At 37.8% G+C, this 18,950-nt stretch overlaps 1 protein-coding gene across 1 annotated transcript; it reads right to left on the reverse strand.

Moving 5' to 3' along the window:
* Positions 1 to 261: 261 nt before the first annotated feature.
* LOC125206187 (uncharacterized) lies at positions 262 to 1,314 on the reverse strand. The gene has a single exon (XM_048105475.2). The coding sequence runs from the start codon at positions 1,203 to 1,205 to the stop codon at positions 381 to 383; it is 825 nt and encodes a 274-aa protein (XP_047961432.1). The 5' UTR covers positions 1,206 to 1,314; the 3' UTR covers positions 262 to 380.
* Between the last annotated feature and the right edge of the window lie 17,636 nt (positions 1,315 to 18,950).

Below are 18,950 nucleotides of genomic sequence, written 5' to 3' on the forward strand. Positions count from 1 at the left end.
TAATACATAGTAAGTAAATTTTATATTGCGCTGCATTGTGTTTAAATTAAAGGGGCCCAAATTGTACATTGCTTCATCAGTGAATGCATCATATATCAGAAATACAAATACTAGCTAGTGTGAATAATAACACCAATGGTCGCAAAAACCTTGTAGACGAACTCCTTTCGTCCCAAAGAAGATGACTATTTCCCTTGGCAGTACGAGATTTTTTATAGTTTTATTCCATGTGTTGAGTGAAGCGAATAAAGTAGGGAAGAAGAAATAAAGTAGAGATAATATAGGAATGAATGGGAGTACCTCCTTAAAAGAAACAAGATTTTGAATGATGACTGATGTAGAAATCAACTAATAAAAAAGAAAATCCTAGCACACAAACTCTAATCTTGGAGGCGGATGAAACAATTGTTCCCAAAGCTGGATCCCATCGTTCCCTCACCGCTCGCCGACTTAAAGCTGACCGGCAAATCCTCACACAGAACCCTCAGCCTCTGCGGTCTGTAAAGCACATCCGTCCCCGTGAAATTGGTGTCCACCGCCACCCTCACGCTCACCACCACCAATCCGCCGCTCCGATCCGCTGCCAGCGTGGGCGGGACCCAGCTCTGATCCTTCAACGACGGCACCGTCACATTCACCCCAAATGTCTGCGATCTCCGCACCTGAAACGCCTCCACCGGCGCCATTCCCAGCATGGAGTCCTTGTAGACGATGGTCGAGACCCCGCGCTCGAATCGGACGTCCAGCTCCGTGTTGACGTTCGAGACCGACATCTGGACGCTCCAGACTCCGGAGAAGTTGGCGGTGGTGGCGGAGAAGTTTGAGACTTTGAGCGAGGTGACGTGGAATTCAGGGACGGAGGCGCCGAAGAGGAACCACATGATGAAGGACATGGTGAGGATGGTGGAGACGAGGAGCAGCATTAAGATGAGAAGGACGCGGGCGAAATTGGCGCTGCTTTCGCATTCATTGCGACAGTATTGCTGGTAGTAGTAGTCGTTGTGGGTGTAAGGAGGGCCGTATGGGGGCGGCGGGTAAGGCTGGTAGGGTTGGTATGCGGCGGGGCCATACGGATTTGGGTATTGTGGATATAGTGTTGGCGGTGGCTGTGGTGGTGCTTGTGATGATTCGCCGCCTTTAGTGGCAGGTGGGGGGTCGTCTTTCTTCTTGGGATTGTCTGGTGAAGAATCCGGGGAGTGTCCCATATTTGGATGTTCTCTCTCCCCTTGATGTGTTTGGGATCAGGGAGAGGGAGAGGGAGAGGGAGAGGGAGAGGGAGGTGGGTGGAAATGAGGAAATGAATTCCTTGTCGGAAATGAGAGAGAATTTGTGTGTTGATTGGTATGTTGGTATTTGGGGGATTAATGAAATAAGGCGTTGGACGTGTAATCCGTGGCGCCCAGGGTGGGAGAAGAGTCAACCGCTATTCAAATGGATGCCCCCAATTTTAGGACAATATTGGAGGTGGGATATTATTAGAATTAGAGAATAAAATGTAATTAGGTTTTAGATTAGCATTTATTTTTCAGCCTATATAAGGCAATTTATTGTAATTTGTAGTTAACACTTTCCAAAATGTAGTCAATAAACTCTCTTTTCTCTCACAGTTTCTCCGATTCATCAATGGCGGTTTCTGCCTCTTTCCATTCTCAATTCTCAATATTTTATATGGTATCAGTGACAAAAGCTTCCGCAATCTCTCTCTGATTTCTCTCATATCTCGATCTTCTCCTATCGCGATGAACAATCGCAATCGAGCCTTATCTCCCGATCTATTTCCTTTTTTGTTCATGATGAACAATCGTGGTGATTTGTTGCCGGAGAGTTCTCCGATCGACCGAAAAAGTGTTTGTTCTTCTCTCAGTTTTTCAGTTTCCTCACATCAATCTCTGTTTATCATTTCATTTTTGAATCGGTTGATTTGAATCTCACCGATCTGTTTTTTTTTTTTTCTCATTGAAATTTCTCTCCGATTTTACTCTGTTATCACCGATCTAAATCGGTTCTCTCTGATTTCACCGATTGAAATCGGTTTTCTCTTTACTCACAGATTGAAATATGATTCTATGAATCTGAAATATCAATTCTGTTTCTCAATTTTAATCTCCGATTGAATTCGGTTTTCTCAGTTCTCAAAGATTGAAATAGGATTCTATGAATCTGAAATATCAATCCCAATCTCTGTTCTCATTGAATCTCTCGGTTTCCTTCGTTTCTGTTTCTGGATTTGTATGATCCAGATTTATCTCTGAATTCGGATGTTTGTTTGATATCTCTCTCCGATGATTCTCTGTTTTCTTTTCTCCTCATAGATCTCCAGTCTCTTTCTCTTGTTTTTTTGGTGTTATGAGAAACATTCAAGTCTCTGTTCTCAAGTTCAAGTCTCTGTTCTCGCCTGTCGTGTGGCATTTGTTGGATATGTTGGATTGTGCTTCTGAAAATATTCTGATTGGATTGAGATAATTTTTTGTTGAAAAGAAAATTGGTTGTTTCCATCACAGTGGAAGCCGAGCTCTTGTTTGAAGTATGTTAGGAGGTGTGTTTTGACTATATGAGAAGCTTTCTCAATTAGTGTTTGGTTGGGCAGCCTATTGCGATGAGGATCAAGATGTTTTTCTCCTTAGAGAATAAAATGTAATTAGGTTTTAGATTAGCATTTCGTTTGATGCTTCTTTTGTAGTTTGATGTTCTTGTCAAGATGCTAGCAATTGTTTGCTTCCATCTTGAGGGAGGCTATTAGAATTAGAGAATAAAATGTAATTAGGTTTTAGATTAACATTTATTTCTCAGCCTATATAAGGCAATCTATTGTAATTTGTAGTTAACACTTTCTAAAATGTAGTCAACAAACTCTCTTTTCTCTCACAGTTTCTCCGATTCATCAATGGCGGTTTCTGCCTCTTTCCATTCTCAATTCTCAATATTTTACAGATATTATATTCGTACTCCATCCATCCCAGCCAGCCTAAGCAAGACATTTCTATATTGATACAAGAATTTAGGTAATCGTGTTTAATAAATTAAATTATTAATAATATTAAAACAAGAAAAAAAGTAAAGTTAAAAAGAAAAAGAAAAAAGCAAGTAAGAAAATCAATCCAATGGAATTCGCTTTGTACACCATTTTACGTTTTAACCTTTTGAATTGCCCACTATTTGAAAACATATTAGTCTTTTTTTTATAATAAGTATACGAAACTAACTCATTACACTCTTAATCTAAATATAAAATTGATAAATAAAAATGAGTTCATATTCTACCGATTTTGTTTTTCATTTCTTTTATAAAATCAAATACTAGTAGTATTTTTGAAAAAAAGTACATGTTGAATCAAAACGTGTATTTAAAACACGGATAAAGGAAATACTTCCTTTATTCCATAAAAATAAGGACATGTTTTATTTTGGGATGCCCCATAAAAATATCTCATTCTATTTTTAGTAACTTCCTTCTTTTTAATAAGATGGGTCTCATTCTCCACTAACAATCTTATAAGAACTTTTTTCTTTTTACCTCTCTTTTACTTTACCAATTGTGTATTAATTCTCGTACAATTTCAAATGTCTATATTTTTTTAGAGCATCCACAATGGCGGCTAGCGCACCGGCTAGCCGATTCGTGTCGCTAGCCGGTCGGCTAGCCGAACCATTGGGACCGGCCAGCGGCAAATCGGCGTAGAAATCGGCGAGCGCACGCCGATTTTCAGGCGCTGGCCGATGCGCTGGCCGCCATTGTGGCGTGCCGATCGGCCAGCGATCGGCCAGCGCCGTTTTTTACTTTTATTTTTTTGAATTTTTTTGAAACACTATATATACGCGATTTTAGTTTCATTTTATTTGCACCACTTATTTTAACGAGTTTTCTCTCTCTCTGAATTTCTGTACAAGAGCAACATCAAGCGATGAGTAACGCGGGTGGTAGCAGTGGTGGTAGTGGTGAGGATGCTGAGGAGTACGAACGGCGGATGAACGAGGCTATGGAGGCCTACATGAACCGCGAGTTAGAGCGGTACATGCAAAGGGTCGAACAGCAGGCGGTACCTCGACCTCGATCCGTTGTCCACCGCCGAACAGTGATTGCTCGGGATCACGTAGCTGCACATCAGCGGCTATATGACGACTACTTCGCACCGGACCCGCGGTTTAACGCAAACAAGTTTCGGCGGCGTTTTAGAATGCGCAAGGAGTTGTTTATGCGTATCGTTGACGCTTTGGAGCGTCGATATCTGTATTTCCGCTTCAGGCACGATGCGGCTGGCAGACCCGGCCACACCCCTATTCAAAAGTGCACGGCGGCAATCATGCAGTTGGCCTACGGAGGCGTGACAGACATGTGGGATGAGTACCTCCACATCGGTGAGTCGACTGCTCTAGAATGTTTGAAGTTTTTCTGTCAGTGCGTGATTCAAATTTTCGGTGAGCAGTACCTTCGAAGCCCTACCCCCCAAGATTGTCAGCATCTGATGCAGATGCACGAGGAGCAGCATGGGTTCCCCGGAATGTTAGGCAGCATAGATTGTATGCATTGGGAGTGGAAGAACTGTCCAACTGCCTGGAAGGGAGCCTACACGGCCGGCGACAAGAGAAAGAATCCCACGATGATCCTCGAGGCCGTAGCTAATTACTGGCTGTGGATCTGGCATGCGTATTTTGGGGTAGCCGGGTCGAACAACGACCTCAACGTCCTCAACTCGTCGCCCCTCTTCAACGAGATGTGTCAGGGCATCGGTTCGGCCGTCTCATTTGTGGCCAACAGCAACCGGCATGATATGGGCTACTACTTGGCGGATGGGATATACCTTAGGTGGCCTGTCTTTGTGAAGACGATCAGGCAAGCAAATGATGACAGGAAGGCCTACTTTGCGGAACGGCAGGAGTCGGTGCGCTAGGACGTGGAGCACGCATTTGGTGTACTCCAGTCTCGATGGGTGGCAATTAAGGGTCCAACGCGTTTGTGGGATGTTCAATGCATTGCTGATATAATGTATGCCTGCATTATCATGCACAACATGATCGTCGAAGACGAAGGCGTACAACTGACTAATTGGGCCAATGACGATCCTGATGCAGCCGGTCCAAGCCACGGCGTGGCCACCCCCAACGTACGAAGGGGGGTACCTCACGATGAAGCCGGCCGTCTCCAGGCACGGAAGACTGCACGGCGATAGTTTTTTTCTTTATTATGTAATTTTTTAAAAATGAATGTACCTTTTTTTTAATGAAATTAATGAATTTTTCCGTATATGTCTCGTAAATTTAATTCCGTAATTTATCGTAAATTTAATTCCGTAAATGTAGTTGTTTTTGAATTATTTTTATTACGGCTAGCCTGTGGCTGGCCTTAGGCTAGCCTATTTGATTAAAATGATAATGTGGTTGGTGGATTTTTAGTGCTGATGACGTAGCAGGGAGAGAGAGTGGCTGACCTATGGTTGGCCTATTCGTATCGTGGATGCTCTTAGAACGGAGGAGTAGCATTTATACCAATTTTATCATAAATGGATAGAAAGCATCACAAAGTATGATTTTAGAATCTGACTCAATATAAGGACCTGGAGTCAGGAATAGGTTCAGTCCGACAATGATAGGCTTGGCAATGAGTAGGTTTTCACATAATACGTCTTACTATATTTTTGGATTTAACATTCTTTATGGGACGAGTAGGTTTTCACATAATACGTCTTACGGTACTATATTTTTGGATTTAATATTCTTTGTGGGACGAAGGAAGAGTAATAAATTAAAAGTGACATGAGAACGAATTAATTTCAGACAATGTACACAAAGACTAGAAAAATCCATGCTCAAGGATGACACGTATAAATCGACAAAATAATAGAAAAAGTATATGCTCAATCAAATTTTAAGCAAAAAAATTTATCAGCAAAAATAATCTTTGTCTCATAAAAGTAAAGACACTTTCCTTTTCTTTCAGTCCCACAAAAATATCTCATTTCTAATTATGAAAAGCTTTCTCAAACGCATTAATCATATACATAAATTTATTTACAACTTATACTATTAGATTTCACCATTACACATTAATAATAATATTATGGGTCACACTATCCACTAACACTATTTTTTATGTAACGACCCGCCATTCTAGGGTACAATAATAATGGCGTTCGCTATCTAGGAAGACTTAAATGCAACAAAGATCATAGGCTAGGGTTCCATTTAAAAAGGGATTTAACCAAAGTATTTAATGAACAATTAAGTAGGAGAAAAAATAATGCCTTAGCAATGAAATCCAACAAAAGGCTATCACCAAATATGCTAAAAAATAGCGAAAGTTCCAAAGTAATCTCATCTATTTTGTATCTAACATATTCCCACGAAATAAAAGAGTTTAACCCAACCAAAAGATCACAAGTTTCATAATATAGCGGAAGCGATCAAGAGAGAAGTGAAGCTATGTATGGAGACACAACGACACTTAAAGTTCCAACAGATCATGATATTATTTCCTACTCAACACCGCCGCCCGCTCGTCACCGCTCAACCTGCACATAGGGAAAACACATGCAGGGCTGAGTACTTATAATCATACTCAGTGGACTCATTGCCGAAAACAGTTTTATCACAAATATAGTTATCATGCCATTTTCAAGTGTCCATCGGGGTTTTAACTTTAGAAAGACCCGAGGCACCAAAATATATTCTTTATCAAATATCACGGTCGCGCAACCATTTTTTCACATCGACGTTTACCATATCCTCATTCTACATGACAAGGAATGCGGCCGCAATCCAGGTCACTAGACCGGCCAACCCGTACGCTGACACTCGGTCTAACATTGGTGTACACTAACCCAAGTAGAGTTTGCGACTCTACAAGGATCCGAATTCGATTAAATCAATAGTGGCATAGCCACGAGGGATAGGCACGACAAAACAAATCAAGGCATGATAACACATATCTCATTCTCATCAATATCAGTTTAGGACAATGTCCTTATTTTAAAAGGAAGCCCACCTCGTCGGCTTAGCTCGATAGTATTCTCTTCTCCTCGTTTATCACGCTGAGAGCGCGAAGTATCACCTTTAAATTAGGCGTATCACAAATCAGTTTCAATCATTGATTTCAAATCATGCATGTTCCCATGTTTCCCTTTTTCCCATCGATAAATCTTTAATATCATCATCCAAAAATCGAGGTATGATTAGCATATCATTTTTATTCAAATAACAACTCCAAATTCACCATTAAATCGTGTCACGCATGAGTGTTCCACACACACAACACATGCACACGATCACAACACATGTGCACGCCTCCCGAGGCGTGCACGCACACGCATACACGGCCACACACACACACACATCCATGCATCCCAAAATTCACCGGTTAATTTCCCATTCACTCGATCTATATGCATGTGGACTCAAGAACACCGATTAATCGGTAGAAGAAGAGAAGATCAAAATTAAAGTACCTTTTCCAAAAGAACGAACGGTAGAAACAAATTATAGCCTTGATTCTTCAATAAACTCTTGAATTTCAACTTGGATTCTTCTCAATTGATGAAGAAATCTTGGAGAAAAGATGAAGAAAATTTGGAGAGAGTGGGGGAGAGAATTTCGAAAATATGGGGGAGTGGGAGGCGTCGGTTTCTGATGCTAGGGTTTAGGATTTCTCTCCTATTTATAGAGGTTAAGATATACTCCAACAATTAAATAATAAAAGATATGGAGGAGATTTATTTGTTGGAGTAGCCGAAAATTGTAGAGAAATAGTAGAGAATTTCGAATTCTAGGCTATTAAATTAGCCTATGATTTAATTCAAATATTTCACGGAGTAGAATAAAATATCACGGAGCAGAATAAATAATTAAATCTCCCCAATTTAAAAGGAAAAGTGGCGTGACTTTTGATTTCTTCAAAAGGGATTCAAAATCAAATCCTAATTTCAGATTGATGTGGAAATGCGTTGCAATTGTTTGTTTTACTTATGTATACTGCAATTTTGAAAATGTTGCCTTGCTCTAACAAATGCAGATTAATGTGGTGTTTGATTCATTAGAATCTTTGTTCACTTGTAGTTACCGAATTATTGGATTGAACTTTTGGAATGACTTCTTGTATCTGTGTTTGTGAAATTTTGGAACAATAGTACTCACTAGCATCTGACTGAAAATCGACTGAGATATTCTTCTAATTTTGTTAGAATAGATTTTGTTAGAATAGATTTTGTTGCTTCCACAAACGATGGAAAGTCTGGGATCTTGTAAGACACTATATCTGTAGATGCAGCAGTTTTGAAGTTGCAACTGACTAAATTGATGAAAATGTTTATTTTTTACATGAATTATATAGCTCGTTGACATAATAACGTTTGTTGTTGACATGAATTTTATAGGACGTTGGCATAAATTTTATGAAAAATGTTGTTGACATAAATTATATGTAAAACATTGTTGTTGACATGAATTATATGTAAAACATTGTTGTTGACATAAATAATATAGGTCGTTGACATGAAAATATTCGTTGTTGACATTAATTATTTGTAAAATGTTGTTGTTGACATAATAGTTGACATAAATAACATTTGCTTTTGACATCGTGGTTCCCATAAATAACATTTGTTGTTGACATCGTAGTTGACATAATGTCTCCGTAGTTGACATCGCGAAAATGACAATTATGCCCCCTAGTTGACATAATGTTTGAGTAGTTGACAGGTGCTATTTTATGGGAAGGTGACATTTAACAAGTTTAAAGCAGCTGTGAGGGAGCGTATAGTGGACTTCGCAGCAAAAGCCCTTGGATCGTTGCCGTATTGTTCTGCAGTCAAATCCGGCTTCAACGACATGAATTATATGTAAAACATTGTTGTTGACATGAATTATATGTAAAACGTTGTTGTTGACATAAATAATATAGGCCGTTGACATGAAAATATTCGTTGTTGACATTAATTATTTGTAAAATGTTGTTGACATAATAGCTGACATAAATAACATTTGCTTTTGACATCGTGGTTCCCATAAATAACATTTGTTGTTGACATCGTAGTTGACATAATGTCTCCGTAGTTGACATCGCGAAAATGACAATTATGCCCCCTAGTTGACATAATGTTTGAGTAGTTGACATTGCGCGAAAATTGTGAATGAGTGGCTGAAAATGCATCTCAATTCTCAATTAAGCTAAAAAATCTCAACCTAACAAGATCCGTTGTTGATAATTGATTTTGCTCTCTATTAACATCTATTGTATGATTTTGTTTTTTTTTTAATTTTAAGATTTGTTTTCTGAGTTGTACACTCTTTATACAAGCTGTTGACATTTGGTTATAAGTTGTTGACATTTCAATACAAGTTGGAGTTAGACTTGCCTCCGTGCTACTCGCTGATGAGGGCGTCCAGGCTTGACATTTCAATTACAATTACAATTCATGTTTTTAAGGTTAATTACAATTAAAAATTATGTCAACTATATATACTAGCCATGTCAACAACTAATATAATTATGTCAACTATGGTGCATATCGTGTCAATGGTACATACAAGTCATGTCAACTACGGTACATATCGTGTCTACTACACGTACAAACCATGTCAACTATGTTACATACTATGTCAACTACACGTACAAGCCATGTCAACTATACATAGAAACCATGTCAACAACAATTATAAGTCATGTCATCTACACATACAAGCCATGTCAACAACAATCAGAGTTGTTTCTTAGTTGTTAACATATACTAAAAGTTATTGACATTATCTTTTTAGTTGTTGATATTTGATTCTGCTCTCTAATGACATCTATCTTATAATTTTCTTTATTAATTATAATATTTGTTTTCTGAGTTGTTGACACTTTATACAAGCTGTTGACATTTGGTTATAGGTTGTTGACATTTCAATACAATTTGTTGAACTGATTAACATTTGATATAACTGCTAAGTTCAAACTTCAGAATCCACAATAATAGTTTAAAAACCCATCCAACTATATAATTTAAGATTACTTACACATGGAGATGTAGTCATATAATTTAAGATTACTTAAACATATAATTTAATTATGCTCAATCATAATTCATGTTTTTAAGGTTAGTTACAATTAAAAATCATGTCAACTATATATACTAGTCATGTCAACAACTAATATAATTATGTCAACTATGGTGCATATCGTGTCAACGACACATACAAGTCATGTCAACTACGAAACATATCGTGTCAACTACACGTACAAGCCACGTCAACTATGTTACATACTATGTCAACTACACATAGAACCATGTTAACAACAATTATAAGTCATGTTAACAACAATTATAAGCCATGTCAACTACACATAGAACCATGTCAACAACAATTATAAGCCATGTCAACTACACATAGAAACCATGTCAACAACAATTATAAGTCATGTCAACAACACGTACAAATCATGTCAACAACAATTATAACCAAATGTCAACTACACTTTCAAGCCATGTCAACAACAATTCAGTCATTTTATAAAAACAATATACTATTTAATCTTAGTTTTAGTTATTTTATTTTAACAATATTCTCTACTTTCTATTTTCTTTTCTCCTGTTGCATTTCTTTGTTCGCTTCAACTTGTGCGTCATCCATTGGGCTTGCGGTTGGTGGTGAGATAGGAGAGGCTGATTCATTGGCTCACCCCTTTAGGATCATAACCTGACGATGTAGGGATATTTTCTCTGTTTCTTTCTTCTGCATACTGCTTGTAAATTAGTTCTACAATGTTAGTATATAAACTGTAGGAGTAATCTAATGTCAACTCAGAGAAACATATGTAAGCAAAATGATGTACTTACTTCATCAAAGAAATGTCCAAATTTAAAAGTTGGAAATTCAGTCAAATCTTCAAGAACTTCCTTTTCTTTTTCAGCAATAACTATTGATTCAGATATTGTTTTCCAGTGATCAAAATGAAGGAACGTCTTGGACAAATGAAGAAACTTGTCGGCCATAGATTCAAGTGAAGTCGTTTGGCTTTCAAGTGCAGATCAACTCAAGCAGTTGCATCAAGAAGCAAAACACATATGATGACTGGTGGGAGGGGGTATTGATTGACAAGAGAAACCTCAGATATTTATTCAGGGACAATAAAATTACAAAATCCACTGGATAAAAACAGGCATAAAACACCAAAATATGATTACACATCATCCCTACGACCCTAATTGTTGGGAACATCCATGAATTGACACTTGAGATTCTAGTAGAGATTGAAAAGACTTACAGCTATGCCACATGCAATGAGTCCAGGCTTCTCCCTGTCATCCATACAGACACATAGCAGTAGAAAAGCTCCTATATACCAAGGGATTGCACCCAGAAAGAAACTGGTAATAAACCTAGCAAAAAAGCAACAAAATCAGAGAAGTTCCTATTTCACTGAACAAGATGGTAAATCATTCAACTATCATGAAACTATCAGCTGCACCGCATACATTATCTCTTAAGAAAAGCAATTTTGAAATAATTAAGTAGACAATGACTGCTAGATAAACTTACAAGAGCCATCCAAGACCAACACCAAAACAGGGGAGCCGTTCCTCCCTAAAAGGTCCATGAGCAACAACATGACCTAGAAACATTTGTATGTTTTCTACAGCCATTCAAACAAGCATACACTATGTCAATATAATTATGTCAACACATATTCAAACAAACATACACTACTATTGTCAACAATATATTATTATAGCTATGTCAATAGCTAGTATATAAAATGTCAATAATCTTAAAATTTTTAAAATCAAGCAGAATAAATCAATATCAATTATACACGATATCTGTCAATAAGAAGTATACCATGTTGACAACAAGTGCATGCATGTTTTTACGATTATGTCAATAGATAAAGTACATAATAAATCTATGTCAATAACAAGTATACCCTATCGATAGCAAGTGCATGTATATTCTTAAAATTATGTCAATAGATAAAGTACATAATAAATCAATGTCAATAACAAGTATATCTCATATATAGCAAACATAATTATCTGGTTACTATTATGTCAATTTGACTATGTCAACAGCGATTCTAATAAGTATACACTATGTCAATAACAAGTATATCATGTTTAAAGCAAACATAATTATCTTATTACTTTTATATTAATTGTTAAAGTTTATAATGCCAACAGCAATCCAAACAAGCATACACTATGTCAACAGTATACAATATCATCTCAATGACAAGTATATGCTGTTTATAGAAAACACAAGTCTATTATCATAACTATGTCAATAGCTATTGTATGAAATGTCAATAATCTTAAAAATTTAAACAAATCCTTAACTGGAAGCAGATGCATGTTCTCTTTCGTTTTTTCCAGCAGCCTTGTTGATTTTCCTCTCTTTCGATTCTACCATCGCTAATCAACAATAAAAAAATCAGCAGAAATCGAATTCAGAAGAAAACAAATCCAGATCTGTTTTAATACACTAAAATCGAAGCAATATACTTAAAATTTGAATCAATTTCTTAACCTGAAGAATTCACTTCAACGACCGCCGATTTGGAATGCCTTTTTCTGGCTACAATCGGTGCTTCAACTTCAACTACTTCTTCGATCCTCATTTTTGGAAATTAATTGATGTAGAAAACTGAACGAAGCCTAAGATTAGGAGATGAATTGCGACGAAGGGAAGAGAAGATGCAGAATTGTAGAAGAAATTTGGGAGAGAACTCAGAGAAATGTTCGAGAGTTTTGCCGGCGTGTTTTGAATACAGCTGAAACATTTTAGAGCTGAAATGACAAAAATACCCCCCTGTTGACATAAACCAGAGGTTGTTGACATCGCGCTAAGATTGTGAATGGGTGGCTGAGATTGCATCTCAATTCTCAATTAGGCCCAAAAATCTCAACCTAACAGGACCCTATATATATATATATATATATATATATATAGATGCAATACTGCCACGTGCTGCCATGTGGCACGAAAAATGCAATACTGTATACAGAAAAATGCAATACGCATTTGTAGAAGCTATAAATGAATTTCGGCGGATTGCATTTTTGTTATATGCAGATTGCATTTTTTATCATTGAGTTTTGCATTTTTGATATTGACTGTTTAATTTGCATTTTATATATAGACGAATTGCATTTTTATATGTGAAAATGCAAAACATAACAATAAAAAATGCAATTTATGTGAAAATGCAAAACCCAACACTATAAAATGCAATTTACATACAACTAAAATGCAATCTGCGAAAATGCATATACAACTAGATTACATTTTTGTGTTTAAAATATTGCATGTTTTGTGCCACATGGCAGCACCAGATTGGATGTACGTTGTGACTCTAAATAAGGGGGCACCCTAGTGCTCCCCTATATATATATATATATATATATATATATATATAGGGATGTGTTCAGATCAATAAGTGAAATTCTGTCAAAAATTAAAATAAATCTCAGTCATTGGATCTTGTAGTGTAACCGTTAGATTATTGCCACGTGTCATCTAGTAATGTAGATTACTAGTCAAATAATGTAACTTAGCTAATAATGTACTATTTTAGTACAATAATGTAGCATTTTAGTCTAATAATGATAATGTAGCATTTTGGACTAATAATGTAACTTATCACATCCATCCAATCTCAGGATCCAAGGGCTGAGATTTGTTTTGATTTTTAATAGAATTTCACTTATTGACCATAATGCGCCCCTATATATATATATATAGGGATGTATTCAAATCCTTTTCATATCTTTTGTCCTTTTTCCTTCTTAATCCTAGCCCCACGATTTTGTCATATGACGGTTAGATTAATGCCACGTGTCATTTAATAATGCACATTTTCATTCTAATAATGCACAGCGGCTAATAATGCAACATTATAGACTAATAATGCACATTTTCATTCTAATAATGCACAGCGGCTAATAATGCAACATTATAGACTAATAATGCATTGATCACAACCATCCAATTTAAGGATCCAAGGGCTGAGATTAAGAAGGAAATAGGACACTTAGGGTGCAAAGGAGCCTAACGCACCCCTATATATATATATATATATATATATATCAAAACAAGTATGGCCTTAAATCAAGAAATCAAGACCAAATTTAGACCATAGGATTTGGCGAGATCATCTTGAGATTAAAAGATCTAATGGCTCAATTAATTCTCTAAATATTATTATTTTATTCACTAAAAATCCAATAAGGTTACTAATGTCATTAGCTACATATCTATTGTTATGGCAACTCCTATAATCTTGCTATTTCTCTTTCCACTAACAAATCATATGCGTGAATTATGAGTTAATATTCCTTAACTCCATCTCCTTCGTATCTTCATCTTCTTCAGCCGATGTACCATCAATCTTCCATTATACTTTTTTTCCATGAAGATTTATTATTTGTGATTAAGTAATTGCCAGAATATTCAATTTGTTAATATCCAGAATCAATCTCTCGTCGCATCTGTCGGTATTCCTCATCGGTAACTTTTTCTTCGGATCCAAATATAACTGTAAGTTAATACTCCGTACCATTGCTCTCTCATCTCCTTATTCACTTCATCAGTTTGTTATCATTTTGTAATCTATAAATTCAGTTTCGTAATTTTCATCGATTTTGTTTCATGATTTGATAACTTAGATTTGTCGGTTATTTTTCTGGCATAGATTTTTGAATTCAGTCGGCGGTTAATATGTTACTCAGAGTTTTAGTTTCTGAATTTTCATTTATTTTGTTTAGTTGATTGCAAAATCTGTTGTTTATGTCTTTGTATAGATTCCGTTTCTTCACTCCAAAAATGGAACAGCTTCTGTGACTGTAATTTTGTTGTTATGCTCTGATTCTTAATTAGTTAGTGTTCATAAATGTTTCGAAGGTACTACGTATGGCTTAACTATCTATTTAGTATAACATATAATTGTTATGACCTCAGTCCACATTTAGCATGACCTACTGTTATAAACCCTTAGTTGTGTACTTTTTTTTAAAAAAAACTTTCAGTACTGTTACAACCCTAACTTATTAATAGTATTATTATGACATGATTTCGTATGACCTTAATTCGCACTAAGCATGGCATACCGTTATTATCACTTATTAGAGACTAATTGAGGAATTTTATGGGGCAAAGGCACCCCAAGAAGTGGTAGTAGACTCCCCTTAAGAGTGGAGAAGGCTTTGAAGCTTAAGAGCAAGTCTTTGTGTAAATACAAGAAATGTCAGGAGTGGGGTCACCACGATTCAAGGAATTGCGATAAATTCAAAGAGAAAGAAAAGCGGCGATCTAGAAGAAATTCTGAAGTTTGATACTAATAAGGCTAATCTCATGCATCGGTTATATGATGAAAAGTCACCATTTACTGGGTCTAACACATTGTTTAAGCCAGGTGTGTGAAGGAAATTCGTCAGGTCCAGGAAGAATTGAAGGAAGTGGACTAGCGAAGGAAGAAGGCGAAAAATGAGCAGAATCGAGAAAGAAAATGGCTAGATGAAGGGAGTCCGAAGCTGAGGGCAAAGAAGACAATTCAAACAAAAAAAAGCCTCTACTGGACCCACTTTCACGCCTATATAAGAAGGAGCATGCAACACACGAAATGAGATAGCTCTCAGCTCACACACACACACACACTTGGGAAATGGGAATTATGGGGTAGAATAGGGGTCTCATATTCAGGAGAATCTGTGCAACACCGTCCTCAAGGAGGACGAAGATACAATCATTTACTTTTTCAGCGTTTATGTTTTGGATTCTGTCGAACTTCGCCGTTCGAAGTCGATTTGTTCGTTTGCTACTTGCTGTTTATCTATGAATTTTATTTCATGTTATGATGATGTTGATTTTGTATTGATTTATGTTGATTCGGTGTTTTGAGGAGTTTGTTCCGGAGGTTTGATTATTATTCACTTGATGGATGCTTTGCGTACTTGATATGGGGAATATGAGTTGATCTGTGGTTGTTGTTGTTTATCTGCAGAGAATTGGTGAATCTGTAGTATGGAGATGATTTTGACCGGAGTTTGTCTCGGATGCTTGGATTCAGAGTGGATTTAGCATCCGAAGTGTGGATCTGAACAGGGGAATTGAATTATTCATGGATTTTGAGTTTCTGCTTTCGTTTTTGTTTTACTTCATCTAGGAGATAGAGATCTGAGTTTTATTTTGGTTCTCGGCGTGTTCTAACATCCGATCTGTTGGTCACCGTTGAGTTACAATGTATTGTTCTGTTTTCATCATGTTTCAGTTAAATTCCGATGATGCTCTGCGTTTGTAGGTAATTAGGCTTAGAATTGGTTATTTTGCAGCTTTTGGTCGTACACTTCTATTTTGGGAAAATGGTCCCCACTGCATGCATCGAGTCTGCCTAGCTAGATTAGGTAGTGATATTACTAGATCTAGGAAGTTGGTTTGAAGATAGTGATGATATAATGTCAACCTGTGTTACGTGGATGTTTTCCTGTTCCTAGATCTAGAGATAGTTAAATTTCTTTTCCCCTGTCTAGTATAAGTTCCTTAACCCAAATTTGTGTGGCAGCAGCCAAACCACCCAAAAGCCCTTTAAATGCATGATTTCGCATCTGTCCTCGTGGGATCGATCCCTGCTTCCCTATACTAATTCATAAGTATACGCGGGTTAAGGGTTTTGAAGTAGGAAATGCAAACGATGAGGAAGGAGATGACGAAGGAACTCGGTGGAATGCGAAAAGAATTAAGCGGGGCCCGAGAGGAGATGAAGACACTGTGGGGGAACATTGCAGACTTGGCGGTGAAGTCCTCCAAGCAGAATGAGTGGATAGCAGAGGCCGTGCAGCTGATGATGAAAATGTTAAAGTGGTTGGAAAAGACACTCTCCCTGACCCAGGAGAAGGTACTTCCTGGATCCAGCAGTGAGGTCAAACAGCCCGGCCAGGGCAGTTCTTCCATCCAGCGACCCCCACCACCGCTGAAGCCAGGGGTCACCCCATCCGCATCCAAGCCAGTGTTAACCCCATCTACGTCGAAGTCCCTAATGATGAAGAAACCAGTGTCCAAGCAACAAGAGAAGGAGGAAGAAGAGCCAGAGCTGCCGGCGAAGAAGAAGGTGAAGATGACCCGACCCGGAATCCCACCCCAGTCTGGCTCTCGAGGGGGCCCGACCCAGAAATGAATTACCCCCAGATGACCAAGTAACATTTATTTTCAGTATTAGTTTAATGTTTGTTTTTTTAGTATGTCTTTGTTATTGTCTGTGCTTCCGTTAATTATTGCTATATGTGTCTACCTTCTCCCACTTAGCCCAATGCTTGGTCGTGTGAGAAGTTTGTGTTTCCTAGGCATGATTTTTTTTGGTCTTCTATTTTAATGTTGTCTTCTCCCACTTAGCCCGATGCTCGGTCTAAGTGTGAGAAGTTTGTATGAATATATTGTCTGTTGTATGTTGGATTGACTGCCCTGTTTCCCCCCTTCACGACGATTGTTTGGGGACAAGCTTGAGTGAAGTGGGAGAGGGAGGGGAGTCAGTGCTTGTATGTGTTTAGAATGTTAAGAGTAGTTAAGTCTAGGTTTTGTTTGTGTCGCATGAGCTGGTGAATATAATACGACATGATCTCCTTAGTGAGAGAAATTGAAGACATGATGTATTTCAACTTTGAAGCCTTGTCCTTTAATAAGCCGAGGTCAGTCTGGATGAAGTAAGAACGATAGAAGATGCCTTAGCTGACCTAGTTGTGAAGCCTCACTATAAGAGCGAGTTATAAGCCCAAAACATTTTTGAGCTAACACATGTGAAATGGGGCCGCCACTGAATGCCCAGGGAGAAGAGTCCTGAAGGAGAAAAAATAGGGGGAAATTGGGTTATGAAGGTATAAGCTGGACGAAGTCCAGGTAAAGGAGGTATAAGCTGGACGAAGTCCAGAGAGAAAAAAAAAATTATAAAAATATATGAAAAAAAATGGGGGTATAAGCTGGACGAAGTCCAAGAAAAGAGGAGGTATAAGCTGGACGAAGTCCAGGGGAAAATATGTCTAAGGGTAGGAAGCAATAGTAACCTGACCCAGGAATAAAAGGGGAAACGAAGTGTAGGAAGGAGAAAACTCTCATAACCCGACGCTTCAGTGGTATGGCAATAACTTACAAGGGATTCGGTCCTAACATCCCTGTGAGGAATGAGTGATCGAGTGAATCCAACAATTGAGAAAGTAGTAGGCTATCTTGACGAACCGACAGATTGATTAGGTGGAAGAAGGGAATGGATAATTTGAAGAAGTGCAGCCTCTTGGATTGACCTTAATCTTGTGGGGACGGTTGCCTAAAAGTTGAAGCTAGTTCATGCATATGTGTTTATGTGTTTTCCTGTAAGTGTTTTGTCATTTTGTGTGTCAGTTTGTGTCTAGGTCTAGGAGTCTGTGTTAAGTTAGAGTCTAGAGAGTCGGTCAGGAGATAACCATGCATTGAAATTCGCCTTATTTCTTTTTTCTTGTCTTTATACTTGATGACAATTATGGTTTAAGTGTGAGCAGTTTGATAAGGCTAATTTCATGCATCGATTATATGATGAAAAGTCACCATTTACTGGGTCTAACACATTGTTTAAGCCAGGTGTGTGAAGGAAATTCGTCAGGTCCAGGAAGAATCGAAGGAAGTGGACTAGCGAAGGAAGAAGGCGAAAAATGAGCAGAATCGAGAAAGAAAATGGCTAGATGAAGGGAGTCCGAAGCTGAGGTCAAAGAAGACAATTCAACACAAAAAAAACCTCTGCTGGACCCACTTTCACGCCTATATAAGAAGAAGCATGCAACACACGAAAGGAGATAGCTCTCAGCTCACACACACACACTTGGGAAATGGGAATTATGGGGTAGAATAGGGGTCTCATATTCAGGAGAATATGTGCAACACCGTCCTCAAGGAGGACGAAGATACAATCATTTACTTTTTCAGCGTTTATGTTTTGGATTCTGTCGAACTTCGCCGTTCGAAGT

The sequence above is a fragment of the Salvia hispanica genome, chromosome 6 (assembly GCF_029641045.1).
Source record: "Salvia hispanica isolate PSC_SH4W2 chromosome 6, Shi_PSC_v1, whole genome shotgun sequence".
Classification (NCBI taxonomy): Eukaryota; Viridiplantae; Streptophyta; class Magnoliopsida; order Lamiales; family Lamiaceae; genus Salvia; species Salvia hispanica.